The sequence below is a fragment of the Callorhinus ursinus genome, unplaced genomic scaffold (genome assembly GCF_003265705.2).
Source record: "Callorhinus ursinus isolate GAN/ISIS: 27379988/994484 unplaced genomic scaffold, GSC_fseal_2.0 scaffold36, whole genome shotgun sequence".
In the NCBI taxonomy this organism is placed as follows: domain Eukaryota; kingdom Metazoa; phylum Chordata; class Mammalia; order Carnivora; family Otariidae; genus Callorhinus; species Callorhinus ursinus.
This window is the reverse complement of record NW_027397098.1, coordinates 2,220,171-2,247,324: the sequence shown is the minus strand read 5'-3', so window position 1 is coordinate 2,247,324 and position 27,154 is coordinate 2,220,171. Positions and strand designations below refer to the sequence as shown.

At 47.9% G+C, this 27,154-nt stretch overlaps 1 protein-coding gene across 1 annotated transcript in view; it reads right to left on the bottom strand.

Annotated features, from left to right (window-relative positions):
* Positions 1-27,154, bottom strand: part of FAM171A1 (family with sequence similarity 171 member A1) — a 124,919-nt gene that overhangs the window by 40,993 nt on the left and 56,772 nt on the right. Inside the window, exons 2-3 of the mRNA XM_025853589.2 lie at positions 19,117-19,344; positions 9,375-9,467 (exon numbers count right to left, since the gene is read on the bottom strand). Coding sequence (XP_025709374.1) covers positions 9,375-9,467; positions 19,117-19,344 — 321 coding nt within the window. The remainder of the gene's footprint in view (positions 1-9,374; positions 9,468-19,116; positions 19,345-27,154) is intronic.

Below are 27,154 nucleotides of genomic sequence, written 5' to 3'. Positions count from 1 at the left end.
GTGGAAAAGTACAGAGGAAACTTCGAGAGAGCTCCGTGGGTGGCATCCGTGCCCGGGTCTGGAGGCGGTGTGGGGGCGGGGGGAAGGGAGCGCACACCTGGAAGCAGGGCCAGCCTGAGCGGGGAGGCTGCGGAGGGCGGGGGGGGGGGCCCCCCGGGGCCCGGGGGGAGGGGGCGGGGGGGGGTCCGGGATGGGAGGGAGAAGACCGCGTTTGCTCTCACCCCAGTTCTGATGGCGGGGGTAGGGGTGGAGGGGCCAGAGGTCGGCCAGGAGGCTGTCATACGGGGTTCACGTGAGAAACGACGGAATGCCGAATAAAGACAGCGGCCTGGGGGTGGAAGAGGTAGCTGGAGGCGGACACGAGGCCAGACGGGCAAGGAGCTGAGGAGTGAGACCCATCCTCCAGGACGCCTGGGTCTGCGCAGCTCGACCCGGCCCCCACCCCCCAGCCTCCACACCCCGCGGGGTGACCAGGACCCAGGAGGAGGCCCCCCAGCGGCCGCGAGCTCCGTGGAACTCTGTAAGGGAAACTTCCAGAACCGCCTGAGGCAAAGGAAAACCGAGGCGTGCAACCCGCGAGGGGAGACCTCTCCCGTTTGGGAGAGGATGGAAACGCGAGTGGAGTCTGAAGGAGGAAGGGGGGTTAGGAAGGGCTTTTCCTGGAATGGCAGGGTTTAGGGAGCTGAGGGAGAGCGGGAGGAGAACGATGGGGGGAGGCCTGAGGAGGAGATGGGGTGGGAGGACCTGCGAGAGAAGGGGCCCGTGGTGGAGGGGGAGGGACCGTGGCAGACACGTTACAAGGCCAGAGAGAAGCCACCAAGCCATCCTCCCCTGGTGGCTTCTCCTCTCCGTGAACCGTGGTGAGGTCATCGCTAAGAGCAGGGGCACTGAGGCGGGTAGTGCGGGGCGCGGTGGGGATGAGGTGGGCGTGGCTTACAGCGGAGCTCTGGGGGCCGGAAGTCAGTGGGTGCTGACAGTGCCCCCCTGAGCAGTCAGGCATCTTCATGGTATCCTATTATTTTTTTAAATGTAAATTCAAGTTAGTTGACATATAGTGTATTATTTGTTTAGTGATTCATCAGGTGCATAGAACACCCACTGCCCATTACATCAAGTGCCCTCCTTAATGTCCATCACCCAGTTACCCCATTCCGCCACCCACCTCCCCTCCAGCAACCCTCAGTTTGTTTCCTAGAGTTAAGAGTCTCTTATGGTTTGTCTCCCTCTCTGTTTTTACCTTATTTTATTTTTCCTTCCCTTCCCCTATGTTCAGCTGTTTTGTTTCTTAAATTCCACATGAGTGAAATCATATGGTCTTTGTCTTTCCCTGACTTAGTTTGTTTAGCATAATACCCTCTACTTCCATCCACATCATTGCAAATGGCAAGATTTCATTTTTTTTTTGATGGCTGAATACTATTCCATGGTGTGTGTGTGTGTGTGCATGTGTGTGTGTGTGTGTGTGTGTGTGTGTGTGTGTACCACACGGTACCTTATTTATGTCCTCACATTCAGAGTCAACAAGATGCCCCATTTCTGAGACCCATGAAGGTCTGCTGGATGCTCTGGGAGCCAACTGCTTAGAATTTACACAAATACCGTACCTACAGAGAAGAAAACAAGCGGGCAGTCTTTTTATTTTTCTAGGAAAACTCATTTTCCATGAGTTTATTCTATTTTACTTGGGTGTAAACATTTCAAAACAAAAACGTCCACTGAAGCATGAAGCATCTAACTAACGAGAACAATGGGCTCCTTCCCCTCTTCTGTGTTCATCTGCACCCAGTGGCCTTCATTCTTTGAAAGCTTTTACTTTAGTGTCACATAAAACTCATCACCTAAGACTATGCACGGAACGTGTGAAGCTTCATCACTGAACTGTCATCACGCTACCTACCTTTTCTCAGGAGCGTTTGATACATTATAACATCTGAGCAACATGTTAAAATTCAAAGACTTATAGTACTTACATTTCTGATCAAGTAAGAATTGATTTTTCTCCTCTGAATCCACTAAAAAAAATAAATTCACCTACACTTGACAAATCTGAGAACATTTAATACAGCTCTTACAAATTCAGTTTTATATTAATTTTATAGAACAGAACTGCGAAGACCAAAAATTATCTACACGTGTTTCCTTCCAACTGGTAAGAGAGCATGAAACAGCATGCGGCATTATTTTTTTTTAAAGATTTTATTTATTTATTCATAGGAGATAGAGAGAGAGAGAGAGGAGGAGGGAGAAGCAGGCTTCCTGCCGAGCAGGGAGCCCAACGCGGGACTTGATCCCAGGACTCTGGGATCATGACCCTGAGCCGAAGGCAGAAGCTCAACCATCTGAGCCACCCAGGCACCCAGTATGCAGTATTATTATTGTCATGTCTCAACTCTCAGTAGACAAGGAAAAACACAAGGAGCAATTATTACACTCATGAACAAGGATCAGTGAAAAAAATTAAAATTTCTGGGGCACCTGGGTGGCTCAGTTGCTTAAGGGTCTGCCTTCGGCTGGGCTCCCTGCTTGGCGGGGAGTCTGCTTCTCCCTCTCCCTCTGTGCTTGTTCTCTCGCTCTCTCTCTCAAATGAGTAAATAAAATCTTAGAAAAAAATTCTAAGGTTTTATTTGTCAGAGAGAGACACACACAGAGAAAGAGAGAGACAGCACAAGCAGGGGCAGAGGCAGAGGGAGAAGGAGGCTCCCCGCTGAGCAAGGAGCCCCATGGAGGACTCAATCCCAGGACCCTGGGATCATGACCTGAGCCAAAGGCAGACACTTAACCAACGGAGCCACCGAGGCATCCCTAAAAAAAATTTTAATTTATTCAGTCATTCAGTGAATTGCTCATTGAATACCTATCATAAGGCAGGTATAGGGCCACGCCCTGGGAAGGTTTTAAGATGACCATGACATACTTCTTACCTTCAGCTTTTAAAATGTTAGTTGGGGAGATAAGGTATTACTACCAAATATGGGAAAGGGAGTTATCATAAAAAGATACACAGCCCCCAGCTGGAGGGTTGTTTTAATCCACTCTTCTGGTTATTGATAAAGACATGAAGGGCAAGAAGGGAGACAGAGATGTGTCAGAATGCAAGGATGGGAGCCAGAGGGCACGGAAGCTGCAGGAGCACCTGGTTCTGGGCTCAGGGCAGCTCGGGGCAACACAGCAGGAGTCTGTAGATTTCACTCAAATGCAGTGTCATCAACAGGACTCCACTAATCCCCAATCTGTGTCTCTCTGACCTGGTACTAACTGCCTCCCTTTTCTTACTCATACTTTCTTTTCTCTTCTAACCTGGGCTCCAAGATGGCCTGGCATGCTCACAGACCCTCTGTACTTCATAACCACTCAGCTGAGAGTCTCACCTCTTCTGGGTTCTTAGCTTGATTCCAGTAAAAGGAAGAGAGAGAAGAACTGATGGCTCTAGATTTTCTCTTTCAGCTGGGTCCCAGCCCTTGGCTGCACTGTGGACTGGTTACCCCTGAGCCGGGGATCACATGGTATAAGCCCCTTGGCCACTGAGGTTGAAGGGCAAGGCACCTGCATGAATCACATCTCCAGGGAAGATGGAGACAAGACCTCCTGGAGGATGTGTCCTTAGCTGTTCTTGACGCCTAAGGAGGGTTTGAAGACAGATTGCAAGGTGGGGTGGGACACCCCAGATGGAAAACAGAAAAGGAAATTCAGTTAGGCTAGAATACTTTCTCCTTCAATACGTGAAGGAGAAGAGCCCGGTGAAGGGAGGCTGAGGCCGGATCACAAGGTGGGTGCGTGCTGTGGAAGGAGACTGGATTTTATCCTAGGGCACGGGGCGGGGGGCGGGGGAGTGAAAGAACTGGAGCTCTGCTCCCAGAAGATTCCTCTGGCAGTTTAGTGCAAGGTGTACTGGAAAGGGGACACAAGAGGTGGGAAGTCTGGTCAATCTCACGCCCAGCTCCAATCCAAACTCAAAGACTAGAGGCAAGTACGCCAGCTGGGGGCTGCTGCATGGTCTGAGGGGAGAGTGACCAGGGCCTGAATCAGGGCACAGGCCTGGCAGTGCAAGTGGGCAACAGAAACAAGGCAAGTGTGCGCAAGCACGGGAACATCACGTAAAATTACTCAGGATATAAGGCCTGGGCCCCGGAACGCTATTTGACTCATAGAGCACAAGAAGGAGGGATGAAGGTCATGCACAGCTGGTACATGGGGAGAAGGTGACGGCTTACCGAGGGCATATAACACGATGCGGAGATCCTTCAAGAAGCCCCTCAGAGTCACCAGGGGAGACAATGAGGTCTCAGGGGTGGAGCGGGCAGTGACGAGGAGGTCTGGCAGGCATGGTGGGATAAAGTGTGGTTACAGCATGGGCTCCGTAGGCTGCAGTGTGAGCCCTTGTCAAAAACAGCTTGATAGGGTCAGTGCCACTCCCAGGGATAGGGGGACTGAGAAGGGGTCACACATGTGGGTGCAGTGGAGGTCAAAGGTGCCTGGGAAGGAGAAGAGGAGAGGTCTACAATGGGAACTGTGGGGACTAAGAAGTATGCGTGGAGGGGGCCGGGCTGCAGAAAGCCTGCGAGGGAAACCATGTATACAAATACCGCAGTCTCCGCCCCTTCTTACCGACCCTCACCTTCCAGGTAACCACACAGCCACCGAGGCTCAGGCCAGGCTCTGGCCAAGTCCAGCAAAGAGTGTAAGCCTTTGGGACTTTATTCTAGAGGGAAAGCTGCTGAAGAGCAGAAGCAAAGGGGACTTGATCGCTGTAACTGGGTGAAGACTAGATTATAGGTTGGCGAGGGTGGGAAGGAGACAGCCAATTAAAAACCTACTGCAACTCTCCGGGCCGGGGCCGGGGGTTGTGTCTTGGAACCGTGTGGTGCAACGCAGATGGAGAGAAGCAGCCCTGCCAGGGAGCCAGCTGTGAGGACAGAAGGGCCAGGGATAGTTCCTAGGGTTTGGCTTGACCCCTGAGGTACCATGTTTGTACCGTCTATGGAGATGGAGAATAAAACACAGCCAAAGTTCTGTGTGTATAAGTCAAGTCTGAGATGCCTATTAGACAGCCAAGTCGAAACGACAAAGCAGCAGCTAGCTGAGGGCCTCCCTCTTGGGGAGTCCAGGCTGGAGGTGAGAGACTGGGAGCTATCCATGTCCGGGGAGCATTAAGGCATGGGCCCATGATATCTTCTAGGGAGAGTCCTTGAAAGAAGAAATGTAGGCCCAGGACAGTCACCAGAGTGTCCAGAGAAGTGACCAAGAGAAAGAAAATCAGGGCATGATGTTATGGGAGTGAAGGGAGGAGAGTCTCGAGTCACCTCTGCAGGATGCTGTGGAGACGTCCAGGGAGATGCGGAGAGAAATGTCCTTGGGTTTGGCCACGTGGGGCTTGTAAGAGACTCCAACAAAGCAGTCGGTACGAAGAGCTGAGGCAGGGGAGGGCTTGCAGTGTGCCGAACAGGGAAAGGCAGGTGAGGAAGCAGGAAAGAAGGGCATGTAGACATCACAGGGACCCAGGGCAATGGCGAGAGCCGGGCACGGTCGTGGAAGCAACTGGCAGAGATGCACAACTGTAATATCTGTCCACTCCAGCATGGGAGAAAAAGGTGGGGCGGGAGCGAGAGGGAACACTGAAATCCCTGTGCAAGAGAAGAGATGGGGGTGCAGAGCACAAACAGAGGGACTGGTGTGTACTTGGACAGGGACACTCCTTCCAGCACAACAAGGAGCAGCGGGCGCGTCTGTGGACTTGCAGGTGGGCAAGTGAGGGCTCTCAGTTTCTCCGTGAAGTACGTAGCGACATCATGAGCTAAGAGCGAGGATGTGAGTGTGGGTGTACAGTCAGGAGATCAAGAAGAGGGTGTCAAAGTCGTCTTGGAGACTCAGAAAACAAACGACCAGAAAGGGCCCCCGCCCTGCAGGGCTGATGCCCATTTGAGGCCTGTGGTCATGAACCAGCTGTGCAACCAGTCACTGCAATGTGAGGGTCTGTGCAGCCATGTGTGGCTGTGCTGGGGTGGCCATACGTGGCTCAGGTCAACCAGGCTCAGAAGTTACTGAGTCAGGCAAACGTGGCAGAGGGGGAGGGGAGCAACACTGCTGGGGGGGGGGGGGTACTACAAGGGGACAATGGCATTTCGACTGCAGAGGGAGGCAATCCTGTTGGCAAGGACACGGTGGGTCACGGGTCTGGAGCCCTCAGTGGTACGTGAGCTGTTATCACAGGTAAGAGGAGGGAATGTGGTGGCTGAGCTTGGAGGTGGTGCCTTTGCTGGAATGAGGAGGCCTAAGGCATGACTGCAGAAGTGGGTGGTCAGCCACCCAGCGGGGAGAGAAGCACCCCGGGAGTGGAACAGCAGCAGATGGCATCGTCCGCGGGTATGCTAACGTTCCCAAGAAACAATCAGAGGAGCATTGTGAACCTGGGAACTAGGAGCTCATATCATGAGTCCAGGAGGAAAGGTGACCAAGACACTGGTGGTGAGTGGTCCAGCCAGCCTCCAAGGAGCCGCAAAGAGGCAAGTCATGTAAGCTCAGCCCCCACTTGAGAAGGCTGCAGGGAAGGCTGTGTGAACTCAGGGACATTTCAGACCAGGAAGGGGGGCAGTGCTCAGAGAAGAGGTGGAAGGGAGTGGCTGCAGCCATATCTGTGCCCAGAGGACACAGGGTGAGGGAGGGCTGGGGCAGGCAGGGGTTGGGGGGGTGGGGGGGGCTCTCCTGGACAATGTCGTTTCTGGTCTGTATCCTGCAGCCTGGCCTGTCTCCATTTATAAAGGCGCACGGGCAGGTCCACACTGCAGAAGCCCAGCTGGCTTCTTGAGAACGTTCTACCAAAGATGTTGGTGGACCAACATCTTGGGGAAAGAATGGGCAATTCAGAGAAAGCAGAAGAAAACTGGAACAAAGAATGAGAATAGCCAGCAAGAGAGGAGATGAGGACTAACTCTGAGGAAATGGTGGGGAAAGAGCCAGTTAAGAGGAACACTTAGAACGCTGTGTAACATATGGCAGGCGGTCCGTTTTTTATTTTTATTTTTATTTATTTATTTTTAAAAGACTTATTTATTTACTTGAGAGAGAGTGAAAGAGTGCACATGAGCGGGGGGAGGAGCAGAAAGCGAGGGAGAAGCGAGCTCCCCGCCGAGCAGGGAGCCCGACACGGGGCTCGATCCCAGCACCCCGGGAGCATGACCTGGGCCGAAGGCAGACGCCCAACTGACTGAGCCACCCAGGTGCCCCGTGGTGAGTTTTTTTAAATAAAAAATCAAAACATTCGAGGCTGTGAAAGAAAACAGTGGGTCCTAAGGCATATCTAAAAAGAAGATGCTGTGACATGTGGGTCACACTCCCTGTTTAATTGCTTTGTGTCAGTCCCCCGGCCACGTGGACACACGGCACAGCAACAACAACCCCAGTCAGAAGCAGCAGAGTCCGGACCTGGCTGGGTCTGAGTTGCTGGCAGGCTGCACGGGCTCCTTTCCTCAGGAAATGCGAAGTAGGTCTCAAACTCAAAAGCCACAAGGAGTCTGGTCCAGGGGATTTGTCACTCTCATTTGCTATTTGAAGAGCTGCAGTCAGCTCTAAATTAGACTCTGATTATCCTAACCTATGCCATGACATAAATGGGTGAGGACAGCCTATCTGTATCAAGGACATTCATCGCCACCGTTCAACTCTTGCTATTATTTTCCACTGGGTTAAATTCTGATAAAGACCAAAATTCCGATAAAGATCATTTTGGTCTTTATTGGAATTTAGTCCAGTCGAAACGAGAGCAAGACACTAAAGATTCCTCTCTTAGTGAAGAACACGAGAAGGAAGTACAATCGTTCCCTCGTTTCAAGAAAACCATCGTCACACTCCATGTTCACCGCAGCATTACTTAGAAGAGCCACGACGTGGACACACTTAAGTGTCCATCAGTGGATAAACGGATACAGAAATGTGATGTACGATGGAAGGTTACTCAGCCATAAAAAAGAAGGAAATCCTGCCATTTGTGACAATATGGTTGAACCTGGAGGACATTAAGCTAAGTGAAATAAGCCAGACAGAGAAAGACAGGTACTGCATGATCTCACTTACATGTGCAATCTGAAACAAACTGAACTCATAGAGACAGATCAGACTGGTGGTTGCCAGAGGTGGGGGAGTAGGGTGGGGGAAGTGGGTGAAGGGGCTTAAAAGGCACAAACTTCTAGTTATAACTAAGTCCTGGGGATATAATGTACAGCATGGTGATATAGTTTAATACTGTATTGTATATTTGAAAGTTGCTAAGAGAGTAGGTCTTGAAAGTTCTCATCACAAGAAGAAAAATTTGTAGCTATGTGGGGTGAGGGATGTTAACTGGCCTTACTGTGGCAATCATTTTGCAATATACACATATATCCAATCATTATGTTGTATGCCTAAAAGGAATACGATGTTATATGTTAATTATATGGCTGGGTATTCACCTCTGCACGTTCCCCACAGCCACTCAACAAAAAAAGAATGAATGAATTCACCTCATTTGCAAATGGCACAAGAATGTGGTTAGGTAGAGAATGATACTTATTGAATGGTATTAAAATGAAGTAAATAAAAAATTAATCTGATGGAACATTAAAAGCCTGGAAAGATCGCTCTCTGGCCCATGATTTAGATGAAAGAAACAGATCTTGGCACAAATACGTTTGACATAAGTATTATTCCCAATTCTAACTCCACCACCAGCTCAGAGAAATCCCTTAAGCTTTCTGTACTAGTGTCTCCACAGGAAAAATGAGGTGTGAGGTCACATTTATGCACATCACTGTATGTATGTCAGATGGGTTAAGAAAATGAGGGACAGGAGAGAGAAAAGACCACACTTGGAAGTCTACAAATCTTCTCTTTTTTTAAGGGGGGGGTATTTTGTTTTGTTGTGTTAAAAAACACATACCATTTAATTTACCATCTCAATCATTTTTAAGTGCACAGTATAGTAGTGTTGGGTACGTTATTGTGCAAGAGATCTCTAGATCCTGTCGTTGTACAAAACTGAAACTCTAACCCCTTGAATACTTATGAACCTTTGCTCATGAGGCTCAGGTGGGGTCCTTCACGAGGTAAATATCCTCAACTTTGGAGAAGAGAGAGATGTGGTATGGGCAGAGTGGTGGCGGTCCCTTCTTTTCTCTCACGCACTTAAAGGCTGGCCCTAAAGAAACAAGATCACAGGCAGTGGATAGTTTAACCAAGAATTCAAGTGTGTTTGCGCACTCACACGGACAACACACGCTGTGTTCAGCTCTGGGTAAATTCATTGCCATCACCGTCTGATAAGAAGCTGTCCCCCCTAAGATCTTAGTAGACGGTAGACAGTAACAAAAGTTACTGTCACTTCTCTTTTTCAATATTCAACATACCTTGGAATCCTGAGACTATTTGGACAACATCTTCATACACCATTAGAGTGGCAGATCGTTCTGGAAGCAGGCCCAGGCTCAGTGAAGAAAATACTGCAGAAACAAAAATGGACATAAGGGAATTCTGAAATTTAAATCAAAATGCCCACCCTAATTTTGGGGGCACACTGCATTCTTTGTATTGTCTGATTTCAAATCAATCAACAATACTGATTTTTAGTATTGTGACATAATAAGATATGTAATATTATTTGGTGTCTGACCCTGGTTCCTGACACAGAGCGCCTGACTCCCTTGTAGTTTCCTGGGTGTTAGGAGGATTTTTTTGTTCTAATGAGGCGACTGGGTGGGCTCCTGGATGGGGGCTGGTCACGAGAAAGTTGTAAGTAGAAGCTTGGAACTTTCAGCCCCACCCCTCCACCTCCAGGGAGGAGAGAGGGGTGAGAGATTAAATTCATAATCCATCTTGCCTCCATGATGAAACCTCCATGAAAATTCCAGAAGTACAGGGTTTGGGGAGTTTCCAGATTGGTGAATGCATCTATGTGCCGGGGGGTGGGACACCTCAAATCCCAGAGACAGAAGCTGCCGTGTTCAGGACCCTTCCAGACCTCGTCTGTGTATTTCTTCCTCTGGCTGTTCATCTGTATCCTTTATGATATCCCTTATAATAAGTTGGCAAATTTAAATAAATGTTTCCCCGAGTTCTTGAGCCACTATAGCAAATTACTGAACCTGAGAAAGGGTCGTAGGCACCCCTGATTTGGAGCCAGTTGCCCGAAGCACAGGTGGTGACACGCTGGGAGTTATGTGTGAGTGTGGGGGGGTGGCAGTCTCGTGGGACTGAGCCCTTCACCTGGGGGTCTGCGCTGACTCTGGGTAATGCTAGAATTGAACCAAACTGTAGGACACCCCGTTGGTGTCCAGAGAATTAGAGAATTGGTTGGTTTGAGAAAAAGCCCCATTCATTTGTGTCAGGAGTGTTGTGAGTAGAGAGAAAGGAAACATTTTTCATTTAAGTCTGATTAGCAAGACTTTCTGGATGCTACAAGAATCCCACAATCTCTCGTATAACAACTGCTCACGCTCCAACAATCGACTAGCTTTTATTTGCCTAGAAGTTTTTAGTAAAGTATCTGAGTCTCTTCACATTAGGAATATACTACACATTATATGAATGTAAAATATATAAAGTTAGATATTAATGTTAAAAAAAGACTTTAAAAACATGTGCTCAGGGTAACAAATGCCAGATGACAGAAGAACAAGCCCCCGTATTCTGGAAACTAATAAGATGACAGCAGTCGTGCTGTTTTTAAAATTCTTGCTTAAGAACCTAGACTTTCTTTTTTAAAGATTTATTTATTTGAGAGAGCGAGAATGAGAAAGAGAGAGTACATGAGAGGGGGGAGGGTCAGAGGGAGAAGCGGGCGCCTCGCTGAGCAGGGAGCCCGATGTGGGACTCGACCCCGGGACTCCGGGATCACGACCTGAGCCGAAGGCAGTTGCTTAACCAACTGAACTCTCTCTCTCTCATCCTCGCTCTCTCAAATAAATAAATAAATCTTAAAAAAAAAAACAAACAAACCTAGACTTTCAACTAAAAAATTCACAAAGCCTGCATGTTTCTGAGGAGAACATGAATCAAAGAAAAAACAAATAAATGTATTATGGAAAAATGATGCTCACTAAGGTCACTCAACCCTTAGTAACATGTCAGACATTATTCTAAGTGCTTTAAATTTGGTGATTTATTTAAATCTCAAAACAACTCTATGGCGGCGCCTGGGTGGCGCAGTCGGCTAACCCTTCAACTCTTGGTTTTGGCCCAGGTCATGATCTCAGGGTCGTGGGATGGAGCCCCCCTGTTGGACTCTGTGCTCAAGAGTCTGCTTGAGAGTCTTTCTCTCCCTCTTTGTTCCTCCCTCTGCTCACGCATGTGTGTGCACGACGCATGCCACGCTCTCTCAAATAAGTAAATAAACCTTAAAAAAAAAATCCAACTCTATGAAACAGATATTATTAACTTGTCCATTTGACAGGTAAGGAAACAGGCTTATAGGTAAGGAATTAACTTGTGCAAGATCCCACAGCTGGTAAATACTGGAGCTAGGACTTAACTCTGCAGTCTGTTCTCAACTGCTATGCTACACAGACTCAAATTCAAAGACCGGGCTTTATCCAGTCCAAGTTTAAAGATGAGGAAAGCAAGGTCTAGAGGGGTAAACTGACTTTCTGGGAAAATATCGGGGACCAGAAATACCAAGTGCTAAGAATATCTGTTAGGACTCCTGGGTCTTAATAGTGCCCGGAGGGGACCAGTGAGCTGGCCTTGGACATGACCTCTCTTTTCATATCCCCTCTACAGTCAACTTACGGAGCTGCCATTATATACAAGGCCCAGTGCTCGAGGTGTGGAACAGATCAGTGCTGGAGGCAATCTGCGCCTGCGAGGTTCTAATTAGAAGGGGCCTGGGGCACACAAGTGGAAGGTGGTCATTGCCATGAGCAACACAAGAATGCACCTCGGTGCTGTGGAAATAATCTGGTGGTTCCTCAAAATATATCACACACAGAGTTACCATCTGATCCAACAATTCCACTTTTAGGTAGAGACCCAAGAGAACTGAGAATGTATATTCACACAGTAACTTATAAGTCAATGTTCATGGCAAAAAATGGAAACAACCCAATATCCACCAACCAATAAGCAGATAAACAAAATGAGGTCCATCCATACAATGGAACATCATTCATTCATAAAAAAGGAAAAAATACTGATTCAGGCTATAATACAGATGCACCATGAAAATGCTACACAAAGTAAAAGATGCCAGACACAGAAGGCTCCATATTACAGAATTCCATTTATCTGCAATGTTCAGAATAGGCCAACCAAAGAGACAGAGAGGAGATCGGTGGTTGCCAGGGCCTGGGGGTCATGGGGGGGTACAGAAAATATTCTGGAATTAGTTAGTGGTGATGGTTGTAAAATTTTGTGAACTGCACACTTCAAAATGGTGAACTTAATGGCATATGAATTATAATTTTAAATACAAAAACAAAAAGAATAAGAAAAAAAAAGACTTCATCTTTGGAGTACAAAGTTGGGAGAAAAGTCACTTCAGGTTGGGGGAGGGAGGATCAGCGAATGCGTGTGAGCCAGGATTAAAGCAGGGAGACCTACCTTGGATAAATCCTTCGTAACCGCTTCAAAGGGACACTTAACCTTCTTTAACAATGATCCCTTCACCCAACAGCACTGGGTCCCCAGTGGCCCAGAAGAAAGGGTCACTGTAGTGATGCTGCCTTCACAAACGCCCTGTCCCATCACAGAGCTCACACACATCCTAAGTGGCACTTCCTGGGCCCTGAACAGTTCTGTGCCGACTGCTATGGGGGACTCTGAGCTCTGAAGTCACCTGTGATCAGTCTCTCGAGATGTGTGTGACCACCGCAGGGTGTTCTGTGAACATCTCTAACCGAAAACATTTGGTACTTCCATACATAAGGCGTCTGCTCTAGCAGACGTTCTAAAGCCTTTTATCCTGGAGAGAAAAATGACCTCTCATGATGAGTGGGCTGAGAGGCACCACAGAGGCTTCCCGGAGCAGGAGAGAAGGGACTGAATGCCCCAGGGGGTGGGAGGGGGGCGCAGAGAGACCCCGGACCTCCATCACAGGGGGGATGCTGGCTGATGTCTGGAGGTTCTTGTCCTTCCAGGCAGATGTTTGTGTTTTGGTAAGTAGAGAGAAAGGAATGTCGAACTCCACCTGCAAGAGTCAGGAAGACTGCACGGAGCAGCAAACAGCCAGGCTGGGCATGGAACACTCAAGACAAACTCGCCAAGAGAGCATCGGCCAAGGAGTAACCGTGCAGACAAACAGAGTGGGTGACGTGTCAGCTTCATCAAGAGAACAACAGATTGCCCAGGCGTCTAGACCATGAGATACATAAGGCAGAAGGGACTAGGGAAGGAAGGTCTAAACTTTATCCTGGGGACACTGAAGCCCTTCAGGCAGACGTGTAACATAATTATATATATATATGTAGGTACATATTTTTAAGACACGGATGCTCACTGAACATAGAAGGTGGTTTGAAGGGGCAGATGGACTGAGCTGGAGGCGGCTGCAACAGGCCTGGTAGAGCGATAACTATGGAGATGGGCCTAATGAAGAGGTGGACTTACACTCTTTCGTTGATGGACTGTATTTTCCATAAGTGAATTTGTTTTACCTGTTTGCCAAGGGTAAAGGGTACTCTCCTTATGCTGGGCATCCCCCTCTCCAATCTACACCCCCTTCCTTGAAAGGGCAAAACCAACACATTCTCCAAGAAGGACTGTCAAGGACGAAAAAAGAAATCCATTCCAAAAACTCTGAAGAATGCCAATAAAATCGTGTGCGCCCGCGTAGAGAAGAAAGCATTTTCTAGTTTCGAATTCTCACCACATTTTAGGAGAGGCTCCCAGCTTTTCTCTGTTCCTTATCCACTTATCTGCAGTACCAACAGTATTTTCTTGACCTCCAAAAGCAAGCATGGAAATAATAGTTTACTCTGCCTTTTATAATAGGCAAGTCCAAGGTTTGGTCACCTTTTCTGTCAGATTCTAGTTAAGAGTATCTTGATTATATTAACAAGGCAAACAGAAAAATAATCAAAGACATGGGTGGATCCTTGAAAATTAGTCAGTCTAATTAATTTAGTTTTAGAAATGAGAAATGTGGGCTTGGAAAGCCATGATGGGCCCCCGTGTGGGGGGCAGCTGGGGGCGGGTGGGGCGAGAACCCAGGGGTCTTCATGCCTAGTCCCAAACCCTTCCAATTAAACCACATCGTTTCCATTTTTTGACTCATTTAAGAAAACGGGTATTATGGAAATGGTTGCTTTTTCTCAAATGATCATGTTAACAAAGTCAAAACAAATGTAATTACAGTACACTGAACCCTCATTATTTGTGGATTCAGTGTTTGCGAATGCACCTCCTTGCTAAAATTCATTTGTGACCCCACAGTCAATCCTTATGATGCTTTATATGAGCAAGTACAGAGCGGTCAAAAATGTGAGGCCCGGATGCACATGTTTCCAGCTGAGGTCAAACAAGGCGACGCTCTGCCTTTTCCTTTCAGCTCGCATACTGTAAGTGCCAGGTTTTTCACATTCCTGTGCTTCTTTTTGGTGATTTCGCTGTTTAAAATGGCCCCCAGGCCCAGGGCTGCCATTCCTAACTGCAGGAAGGCTGGGAGGTGCTTATGGGAAAAACATATGTTAGATAAGCCTTGTTCAACCAGGAGTTATGGAGCTGTTGGCCATGAGTTCCATGTTCATGAACCAGCAGTATATTATTAAATCAAGTGTCTTTTTTTTTTTTTTTACAAGCTTTTTAAATTTATTTATTTGAGAGAGAGAGCACAAACAGGGGGAGGAACAGAGGGAGAGGGAGAAGCAGACTCCCCACTGAGCAGGGAGCCCAATGCAGGCTCCATCCCAGATCTCCCAGGACCCCGAGATCATGACCTGAGCCGAAGGCAGACACTTAAATGGTTGAGCCACCCAGGTGCCCCTAAATCATGCGTCTTTAAACACCCCAAAACACACATAAACCAAGGTGATATATTGCTTGGCTGATGAAAATGTTATGACAGGAAGCTCTGAGGACCCTAATCCTGAATTTCCCCTGAAAGCCATGGCTCAGTATTGACTACCCCAGGGTGCATGGCGACTTTATAGAATATACTGATAGTTTGTGCAGGGGCTCTCCCAGCAAAGGTGGAGTTGTGGTGTCTGGCTACCATTTAAGCTTCCCTGGGTTGTTTCCAGTGATTTCTCAGTGTGAAAAATGGAGGCGGTCAAACATTTTCTTCATATATAACCTAATAAAGATCACCTTCCTATTTTGTGGGCTGAGGATTCCGTCCCAGATCTGCCCCCCCATGCTTTGGTGAGTTCATGGTTTTGAACCCAACAATGCTAATGAGTTCATGGTTCTTATCTCAACAATACTAATGACCCCCAAACCACACTTCTACCTCCAAACGCCTTGAGCCCTCAAATCACTTCAAACTACAGGCTAAACACACTTGTGTCCCAGAGGCAGCTTAAAACCAGTGTCCCCTCCACTAAACTCATCATCAATGATGACCCCCAACACTCATTCCTGCCCTCCCATCCCCCACCTCTGCTAGCACCTGCATCCCCCTCTGCCTGAGCCCTGAGCACAGGGGAGTGGGGAAGCAGAAGGGGGCTTCTTTTAACCCACTGCATCAACTGAGTCAACTTTAGGGAACCATGAAGTGGTGGGTCTCCCAACCCTATTGACCATCTGTTCCATCCGCTCTATCACCAGCTAGAAACCCGAGATTCAACTTACATTTCTTCTGTTTTGTCCTTTCCCTTAAGGCTCTGTCACCTGTTCTCAGAGACATTCTGCATTTTGTCTGCTAAACATTTCTCATGGTTTATCCCCTTTTCTCTAAGATTTTTCCAAAAGATCTCCTCAGTTGTACCTATATCAAATCCACTTTCCATAGTTCACAAAGCAGTGGTCTCCAAATTTAGTGAATGCTTTTATCCGTAAGTGGAGCGTGTGTGTGTGTTGTGGGGGGTGGGGGGAGGTCCTTGTTAAATTGCAGACTTCTGGATCAATCCCCAGACTGAAAGGATGAGTCCTGGAATCTGTGTGTTTTTTTACAAGCACCTCTTTTCTTTTTTTTAAAGATTTATTTATTTATTTGAGAGAGGGAGAGAGAGCATGCAAACACAGGGGGTGGGGTGCAGGGTGTAAGGACAGAGAGAGAAACTTTAGCAGACTTCCACAGTCAGTGCAGAGACTGATGCGGGCCTCGATCCCAGGACCCTGAGATCACGGCCCGAGCTGAAACCAAGAGTCAGATGGTTAACTGACTGTGCCACCCAAGTGCCCCTTACAAAGCACCTTCTAATACTAATATCTATTCATCCTCCAGACTCAGCTCCCCTCCCACCTCCTCCAGGAAGCCTTTATTCCCTCACCTAGGCTGAACCTTCCTGCTCCAGCATCCCCTATGCATATATATGCATGAACATACCCATTAGATGGGAATGGCTTTGGTGGCTGACTACATAACTCCCGAACTAAGTTACAAACTCCCCAGGGGTAAGCTCTGTGTCTCTACATCTCTATTTTTAGTGGCCAGGGCAGTGCCTGGCACATAATAGGTACTTAATAAATGTAAATAGAACTAAAGAGAATTTTGTGAATGAGGGTAGATGCCAGGGCTTTATGAGGCAGGCATAGCCACACTTGGCTCCCACGTGTCCCCAGAGGCAGCGGGGACCCTGATGGAGTGTGTGTCTAGTGGTGCAGTGGCACAGAGCTGAACACTGACACTGGTATTTTGCCAGCCACTCTGCTATTTATTGAGCCCCTACTGTGCTTTAGGCACTGAAAGGTCATTTACGTATGTTAACTGCTTTGCAATCAGAACAACTCTACCAGGTGGTATGAGCTCCATTCTACAGAGATTGGCAAGGAAGCTAGAGGGGCTCAAGCACAGATTGGGTGCCAGAACCAGTCAGCCTGTTTCCAAACTCCACCCTGGCAGCGTCTCCCTCCAGCCCTCAGCACCTCCTTGTGCCTAATCTTGGTGCTAACAGATAATGTGGTCCAGGTGCTAGGCGGGAGCCAGAGGTGAGGGGACAGAAGGGGGGCCACGTCCAACTCTCCACCTACCACATCCCAAGCAGAATCTGTGTCAGGCACCATGCTTGCCCCTGTGGGAGATCAGCATTGTGAAGGGGTGAATGGTGACTTAATCCTGTGATTCACAGTAAGAAATATGTCTCTGGTCTTGGTCCTGTTTCTAGACCACAGTTCCTAAACCCATGGCATTTCCTAAGTGATAAGTGCCATAAAGGTGACTTGTATTACTCATAACATGTCTCTTTCGATGTGGGTTTAGCTAATGAGGTGACTTTTGGAAAGCTCCTAGATGACCTACGGGTGGCGGCTGGTTGGCAGGAGAACCAACCAAGTTGGAACTTTCAGCCTCACTCCCTTGACCATGGGGAGGGGAGAGGGGCTGGAGCTCCAGTCAATCACCAGTGGCCCATGAGTTCATCAGTCCTGATTATGTCGTGAAGTCTCCATACAAACCCAACAGGATGAGGTTAGAGAGCTTTCTGGGTAGCTGTACACACGGAGGTGCCGGGAGGGTGGTACGCCCAGAGAAGGTGTGGAGGTGCTGCGCCCCTTCCTTACACCCCTTGCCTATACGATCTCCTCCATCGGGCTGTTCCTTCAATACCTTTGTAATGAACCAGTGTTTTAGTAAGTAAACTGTGTTCAAAACAAAAACCAAAAAAACCCACAGGCCCAACATGGCGTCACTGAGGCCAAATCACCAAACTGGAACTTAATACCTCACCTAACCTAAATACAGTTTTAACTGGGTCAGTCAGGAATTTTTTTGATCAGCATCGATGAGGTAATCTGTCACATGGGCCCTCTCCACTCCCCCTCAAAAGAAGATGAGGTGAGCCACCTGATAAGATCCCTGCCCTTCCCCCTAAGGAAAAGTGACCTTGCCTGAAACAATCCTTTCTTTTCTTTTGCTAGTAATTCCTCACCCCACCTTCCTTCCTATAAAATCTTCCCTTTAGTGCATCTCCTTGAAGCTCCCCTCTACTTTTGAGATGGATGCTGCCTGATTTACGAATCACTTAAATAAAGCCAAACAGACTTCAAATTTACTTGGTTGACTTTTGTTTTTTAACGACTGTTTCCCTGAGTTCTGAGAGCCACTGTGGCCACCGAGTCGAACCTGAGGAGGAGGTTGGGGGACCTCTGATTTATAGCCAGTGGGTCAGAAGCCCAGGGGACAACGTGGACTTGTGATTGGTGTCTGACGTGGGGTGGGGGCAGTCATGTGGGACTGAGCCTTTCACCTGTGGGATCCGATGCTGTCTCCAGGTGGACAGTGGATAGCGTCAGTACGGAGTTAAACTGTAGGGCACCCAGCTGGTGTCCGAGAATCTGAGAACTGCTTGGGAAAATACCGAGCACGTTGGGTGATCAGAAGTGCCGGAAGTGAGGAAGAGTATTGAGGAAACACACAGGAGTGGGTTTTCCCTTAGCAGGTAAGAAGGGGGAAAGAGAGACAGAGTCCCCATCACCCCCTGCCTCTCTGGCCAGTGTTCTGTCAGGCCCCGTGAAGCAGAACAAGGAAGCTCCGTTCCAGAGCACTGCCCCAATGCCAACCTACCAGTTGGAATCAAAAAGGTACAAAGGAGGATGCTGGGGAAATGGGCAGAAACTCTAAGGCTTTTGATTCTGTTGTGTGTATAAACTGAGGGAGAGCCCCCACCTGCTTCATACAGAACCCCACCTATCCTTCCCATAAGAAGCCCCCAAAAGTAGGGGCGCCTGACTGGCTCAGTCGGTGGAGTGTCAGCCTTCAACTCAGGTCGTGATCCCGGGGTCCTGGGATTGAGCCCCGTATTGGGCTCCCTGCTTCCCGGGGAGCCTACTTCTCCCTCTGCCTGCTGCTCCCCCAGCTTGTGCACTTGTTCTCTCTCTCTCTCTCTCTCTGGCAAATAAATAATAAAATCTCAAAAAAAAAGTCCCCCAAAAGTAAAGCAGAGACTAAACCCCTATTTTTCTGATCGCCTGCCTTCCACTCTCAAAATCGCTTCTGTGCCTGACTCCAGCACTAGCCTGGACCGTGAGCTCTGCTCTAGGGAAAGGTTAAGACGGCCTTACCGGGTAATCGGATTGGCTTCCACGGGGCAGAGTTTGGCACGTAGGCATGCTTCGTGGCGGTGACGATCAGCTGACTGCCCAGCTTATATGGGAACTTGATGAAGGCAACGCCATCTGTCCCCGAGGTGCCGGAAGCGATGGACACCTGGTTGGTGAATATCTCGATGAGCGCATCTGGGACGGGCTGGTGGGTGCTGGCGTCGCTGATGTGGACCTTCAGGGTCACCTCTGGAGTGAGGAAAAAGCAACAAAGAACAACTGCTATTACCTGGCCCACCTCAACAACAATTCTGCTGTCACTGATGGGAGTGGAGAGGGGGCTGGGCGAAGTAAATCTAGATCTACATCCAACATATGAATCGTTGGAACCAGGGAACATTTTCTTGTTAGAGATTCCTTTTTACTTTACATGATTTAATTTCCTTTTTTTCCCCCCAGAATCACTGCCCATCATAAACTGCCTTCCTCTTTGCTCCTCCCTACTCACCCCAACAAATAATTGAGAGAATTCTATCCCTTTAAGACATTGTGTGCAAACACAATACTCGTTTTTCCTTCCCTGCACTGCCGGCACATGTGGCCCAAACAGGGCTGGGGTGGCTACTGAAGGACCCTGCAGGCTGAAAGAGTTGCACCCAGAGTTTTCAACAGTCCTGCGGAGCATGGCCGAGAGCTACCCAGGATCGCTGTGCTGGTAATCATGATGACTAGACCGAAAAGCCGTCCAAGACGTCTTTAAAAACGAGGACTTGAATGAAGAGTGGGAAAAGAGAAGCTTACAGGAAGGAAAAAAAAAAAAAGTAAACATTTGAAAAGATAAACGAAGTTGAGTCAGCAATATTGGCAAACCCAGATCACGAATGTGGGAGACAGATCCAAATTGATGTTAAAAACCTAAAATGGAATGGGTAGTTTTCATTTGTTCATGTAAGAGAGGTCTACAGAGCTGCTACTCTGCCTAGAACTGTAATTGTGCGAACCACAGTGGTGAAGAAAAGTGAGGAGGTCAGCAAGTGCTATGCTGGGGGATGTGCACGAAGGCGGCACTGATGGAACAGCATGTGCAGAGGCTCAGAGGCAAGAATAAAACCATGCTTCCTGGAGAAACACAGGTTCTGAAGGATGACAGACAGTGTGAGGGGCATGAGGCCCCATGCGAGACAAGGCTGCAAAGACGAGCAGGGGCCAGACCACTCAGGGCTTTAGAAGGAACCTAAAAGGATCATTCTTGATCCCAAGAGCAATGGGAAGTCACAAAGATTTTAGACAAGGGAGTGGCAATTAAATTTGTTGTAGAAACATCTGGCTGTGGGGGAAGGACGGACTGGGGAAGAGGCAAGACTGGATACTGAGCATCCAGTTAAGAGGCCTCTGTAATAACCCGGGAAGAGATGAGGTGGACCAGATTCCAGCATCACGGTGGACGTCGATTAAAAGATGCCAGCATGGTACTCCAGAAATCAGACGTGTTTCCTGCTCCAATAAACCTTTTTGGCTTAGGTGCGGGAGGGAGTGGCTGCTGCCCAGTGACATAAGTCCACCGGGACACTCCTGGGCACTCCTTGCCATACATTTTGAGCTGCCTCAGATGTGAAAGCCCTACTGATGCCTTGGGATAAAGAGGCGAGGGCAAAGACAAGCAAAGACCCTGCAGGTGACCAGGGAGGCTCATGTCTGCAGAACCACTGCAGTCTGGCTCAGGGGAGTGCCGGACACGGAGGGGGAGGGAGGCGAGGTGGAGCTGGTCCTGTGGGCACAAACCTCAGAACCCTACTGCAATTCCCACTAGGTCTGAATCTGAGCTCCGCCCCAGTTCTAGCCATGGAGGCTGGGGCAAGGTGCTTACCCTCACCAGGTCTGTTTGCTCCTCTATAAACAACACATTTCTCAAGAGACAGGTGGAGACATTCAGTGCGATGCCTCACAGAGTAAGCATAAACACAGCGGTTACCATTACGCTATTCCAATCACCGGGCTTGAGAGCACTCAGGGTCATGGCGCCCGGGGTGGGGGGGGGGGTGCCTGAACGGGGCACAGAGAAGGGCACTGGAGGGGAGAAAGGGATAAAACAAAGTGCAGGGATGGGGCATCCCTCTTCAGTGAGTAACAGCTTTATATCCAAGGCCCTTCCTCAGCTGGGGCAACCACAGTGAGAAGAATGTCTTGGTTCAAGGATTGCCGCCTTGGTAACAGGCCAACTACCTTACGATACTAAAGCAACCTTCTGAATTCTGCAAATTTGTTAGTCAATCACCCATTTTTTTTTCACTGAGCGACTTGATATATTTCTTGACTAGACAACCATAAAGAGCAGCTAAAGAATCCTAGACCTAGGTATTAGAGATTTGCACCAGACAAATCTCTCAAAAAACTCAGAGACAAAAATAAAGGCTAAAAAAGCTGAACTTGGCTACCTGATTCAGGGAGAAAACTTAATGGCCACAGAGGGATAAAATCAACATCATGAAAAGCAAGGATATGGCATTACAAAATACACTGAGTTAATCCCCTCCAATCTTATCATTTACCTTAATGCGGATTTGCAGGATGTACACCGCACATGTGTTTTCTTATTTAACCCAAGTCTTTGTGTCCCCAGGTGGCGTGCGAAATTGTAATGAAAATTAACTCCGCTTTCATTAATACTCACACAGCAGAAATCCCCTAGAACAGGGCAAGTGGAAAGGTAGTTTTGTAGGGCTGCAGGGATAACTTATGTAATTTTATGGTAATGAAACATTTACTAACATTTGGGATTACAAGGTTCCTGCTCTCTCTGCACTGTTTGCTGCTTCGCAAGAGCAGCTAAGATTTGGAAAAAGCTAAAGCATTCTTGAATCAACAGCAAAAGGAGTTTTACTATAATCAATGTCCTAGATTCTACCACTGGAATTTCTTCTAATACCAGAAGCCTACTTTACGTTCTGCAATTATATATTTTGAAGGAGCTCATTTAGCTACTTCTTTTGGTAGGATAGGATGGGGGGAAATGTCAGTATGGTTAGGTGATTATTACAGAGTAATGGGGTGTCATTTTTCTAGAGTAACATCTAGAATTAGGTTATCCATTCAACAGCAAACAAAATTGTTCCCACCAGGGGACTAATCTTAGGACTAGGTGAGGCACTATTTATTGAAACTACTCTCATTTTGCAGATTAAAGGGAGACCCTATAAAATGGCCCAAACCTAAATATGCATTAAGATGCACTCCGTATTGCGACTGGTCAGTGAGAGCTGATGGGTCCTGCCTGAGCTAGGGCACCATTCTTTTACTCCTTACCCTGAATATCCATCACCAAGTTCTTTCTGATTTTAACTGCAGAATATAGGTCGCAAGGCAGGCCTTTCTTCCCGTCCTTGTTAACATAGCCCTATTTCATCCCTCACCATCCCTCAACCCAGACCGCTGCCCAGCCTCTTCAAAGAAACCACCACTGACTTCATCGTCTTCACACCTGCCCGAGATCCCACCAAAGGCAGACGGAGCTAGCCAACATCCTGATCTGACCGCTTCCTGTCCCCCTTCAAACCCTTTAACGCCCCCCACCAAACATGGCCAGATGCCAAATGTGGCGAGCGGCTTGTTCTTGAATGGTCCACGAGCTAAGAATGGTTTCTACTCTTTTAAATGGTTGGGAAAAAAAGACATCAGAAGAATAGTTCACGTCCTCTGAGGATTATCTGGAGTTTGAATGTGTGGCCATAAATAAAATTTTACTGGAACACGGCCACAGCCATTTGCACGTCGCCGAAGACTGTTTTTCCATTTCAGTGGTGGAGTTCAGAAGTTTTGACCTTAGGGCTTGCAACGCCTGAACTATTTACTTGTGGCTCTTAAAAAAAAAAAAAAAAAAAAAAAAATCTGCTCGCTCCTGACCTACAGGCTCCATCTCAAGGCCCCTGAGGTCCTCCACAATGAAGACCCCTCCCATTGGCACACACAGCCCACAGACCCCACCCCATGCTTTCCTTACTCCTCCTACCTACTGCTCCTTCTCATCTTTGTAGGAAAAGTCTTTCTACAACGTTACTTTCATGCTCCTCATTCCTATTCATCTTCTAAAATCCCTACTTAAGGTTTGAGAAACTGCTCCGGACTCACCAACCCCTCCCCAAACCGGGTTAGAGGCCCCTTGTCTCCATCCCCCCGAAACTGTACACACGGACGCTGCTTCTGTTCCCACATTTGCTGCAGGTCCACGAGGGGAGACAAGAGGATCAAATCCCTGACCTTGAGGAACTCTTGGCTTTAGAAAGTAAGTAAATGTCAAGCGTAATTACGAACTGAGGACGCCATCAGGAGGGGGAACCTACCTCCAACAGGGAGGTCAGGGAAGGCCTTTGGAGGAGGTGTTGTGTGAGCTCAGGCCTGAAGGACACACGGGAACCAACCAGCAGAGGTGCAAACGCCCCGAGGTGAGAATGACCTGGCTGCTGGAACTGAATAAAAACCGGCACGGAGGGAAATGCTCAAGTGTAACCAACCATCCTAACACTGCGTGGTCCACCAGCCACAGGTGGGCATCTAAATTTAGGTTAAAATCAACCAAAATAAGATTAAATCAGAAAGTGAGCTCCTGGATCACATTAGGCACGTTTCAAGTATTCCACGGCCACCTGTGGCCAGGGGCTCCCATGGTGACCAGCAAGACAGATTCCACTGGATAGCACCAATCATGTACTACAAACTCTCCTCTCAGGATCTGAGCAAAGAAATGCAGGTACCTGAATGGTTCGATGAAGAAAATGCATCTGGGCATGACTCTGAAGCAGCTCCTTAGCAGCCCTCATTGGTGTGACCTGCACTTGAAGTCCTTACAGTGACTTGAAAGGCTCTGTGTTCTCTATTCCACCCCCCGAGGATCTGCCAGCCCTCATTTCCCACACCTTCCCCCATTCAAGGAATAAGGGTTCTGGGAACATGCTTTGTGCCAAATGTTTCTTTGCATGCTACACTTTTCCTCAACACCCATCCACGCATCTCTCTCCTCCTTGTCTGCTTACATGTCACCTCCTGGGGCACCGGGGTGGTTCAGTCGGTTAAGCATCCGACTCTTGGTTTCGGCTCAGGTCATGATCTGAGGGTCATGGGATCGAGCCTTGTGTCAGGCTCCGTGCTCAGTGGAGTCTCCCTCTGCCCATCCCTCCACTCGCTCGATCTTTCGCTAAATAAAAAGAAAAGTCACCTCTTGAATGACTTTACTGACCACCAGTTCTTTTTCTTAACTTTTTAAAAAAATCTTTTAAAAATTTATTATTTTTTAAATTTAAATTCAATTAACATAGATTATTAGTTTCAGAGGTAGAGTTCAATGATTCATCTGTCTTATGTAACTTTTATTATGGAAATTTTAGAACATCTATACAGATAGGAGGATTAGTACGAGGAAACCCGCTGCACTGATCAAGTTTCAAATACCAACTTTATACCATTCTTCTTTCATCTGTTCTCCCCTGACTCAACTTTTCCTTTCTCCCTCCCCCCGCCCTTCCTTCCTACTTTTTTGCTAGAACATTCTGAGGCAAATCCCAGATAATTATATTAGGTCAAATTATTCCCCCATAAATATTTCAGTTTACAACAGATAAAGACTTGGGGCGCCCGGGTGGCACAGCTGGTAACGCGTCTGACTCTTGATTTCGGCTCAGGTCATGATCTCCGGGTTGTGGGATGGAGTCCCACGCTGGGCTCCAAGCTGGGCATGGAGCCTGCTTAAGATTCTCTCCCTCCCTCTGCCCCTCCCCCTCTCTAAACACCGCCCCCAAACAACAGATAAGGACCTTAAAAATAACCAAAATGCCATTATTATACCCAATTCACAGAACAACCTCTTTACATTATCTCAGATTCAGCAAAAATTCAGTTTTCTCTGCTTGTCTAGAAGCAAATTTTTTCTTCACAATTCTGACGTCTTATCTAAAATGCCAATCCCAACCCCACCCTGTGCTTCCGACACTATCCTGCTCTGCTTCTGCTGCTTCTTTTATGCACAACAATTCTAACGTGTTTCTAACTTACGTGTTTATTAATGGTCTGACTTCTCCAGGATGTAAGCTTCGAGAGAGCTATTTTGTCTGTTTCTTTTTTTCTTCTTCATTCATGTATTCCAAGCACACAGAATTACGTCTGGCATACAGTAGGCACTCAATAAGTCTGCTGAATGAGTCCTTAAAACTAACAGGCATTTCTAGATATCATCTGGTACATGGCCTAAATAGCCCTGGGTGTTTTTTTGTTGTTGTTGTTGTTGTTGTTTCATTTATTTCCTATTATTGTTTTCAAATAGACACTACTGAAATTTATTTGAAAAGCATTCATTCAGATAGCTAATGAACTGTAATAATCAGAAAATATTTACAGTACACTTAGCATGACATTAGGTACTGTGGGGGATCAAAAAGGAAGAAAAAAGAAATGGCTCCTGTGTTTACAAACTTTAGGGGTTTTTTGGGCAGTGGGGGAGGTAAGACCAACCGACCAACCCACGTGACAGAGAGCAAAAAGGATGAAACTGGCTGGGTAAGACAGAGTAAAAAATATAGCAAAGAAGAGACTAATGAGGTCTGGAGTTTATGAACAAAAACAAAGAAAAAAGATCTCAAGGGTCTACAGAGGTAGAGGTGATGTGGGGGTGACAGGAGAAGACTTACAAAGGGGGGGGGATGCCTGTGAGCATCCCGTTAACGGCAGCAGGCAAGTCCCGCATGAATACTGGCCCTGAGGCTTAGGGCTTATGGAGTTCAGCGTGGCATGCTTCTGAAAGAGCTGGGAATTGAAGGAAGGCTGGAAGGACGGGTAGTATGGGAAGGCAACCGGCATCTCCTGAACAGCCTTCCCCTCTTGATTATGCTCCCACATCATGCATTCAGCCTCAGGCAGATGCCAGAAACTTCGGTTTCCCAGCCTCGCTGGTAGCCAAGGGGGAGGAATGGACTTGGACTCTGCTAATCTGATATCCTCTCGCTGGGTTTTGATTTAGAAGACAGCAACATAAAAAAGCAGGTGCCTTTTCTGACCAAAGGAGGATGCATCTGGTTTGGGGCCGGCAGTGCAAGCCGCCCCGTCTCAGTGCAGGAGGGAGACAGGGTGTCCCTGGCTCAGTCTTGCCATATGGCTTGGGCAGCTGTTCTGGCCCAGAACTTCTGTGAGCTACCTAAAAGCTTGACTGATGTCTTGCTGGCTAAACTAGCCAGAGCACACGGTGGTGTCTGCACTCCTCAGCTTCTGGACTGTCCTAGCATGATACCATGTCGCTGAGGACCATCTCCTTGGAACTGCACCCACTGTGGGGTCTCCTCCTAGGCTCTGGCCTAACTTCTCAGTATGTGTGATGGTTAATTTTATGTGTCTACCTCACTGGACCATGGGGTACCCAGATACTTGGTCATCATTATTCTGGGTGCTTCTATGTGGCTGTTTTGGGATGAGATTAACATCTAAATTATACGAGTAAAACAGACTGCTTTCCTTAACGTGAGTGGGCCTCACCCAATCAGCTGAAGGGCTGAACAGAATGAAAAGGCTGACCCTCCCCCAAGTTCCTCCTGCCTGACAGCCTTTGAACTGGGACACTGGCTTTTCCTGCTTTCTGAAGGTGAAATACCAGTTCTGTGTGGGTCTCAGGTCTGCCAGGCTTTGGACTGAGACTACACCCAGGGCTCTTCTGGGTCTCCAGCTTGCTGAATCACGCTGCAGATCCTGGGGCCTGTCAGCCTTCACAATCACATGAGTCAATTCTGTAGAATAAATCTCGTTCTACATAAACTGTGATTCTCTCTGGAGAGCCCCGACTAACATAATACCCATCCCAGGTTCCCATTCTGTCTGCTCGCGGTGGCGGGGCCCCCGGAATGTGGGCTCAGGTCTCTTCTCGCTACATACTCTTACTCAGCGAATTATTTCAGCATCAGGCATTCAGCCACCGCCTCTAGAGCATTCCCCTCAGATTTTCAACAGCCAGTGAGAGGACCAAGAAGGAAGCAACAGCTACTCAGGAACTCTCCCTCCACAGCGATTCAGGAACTCTCCCTCCACA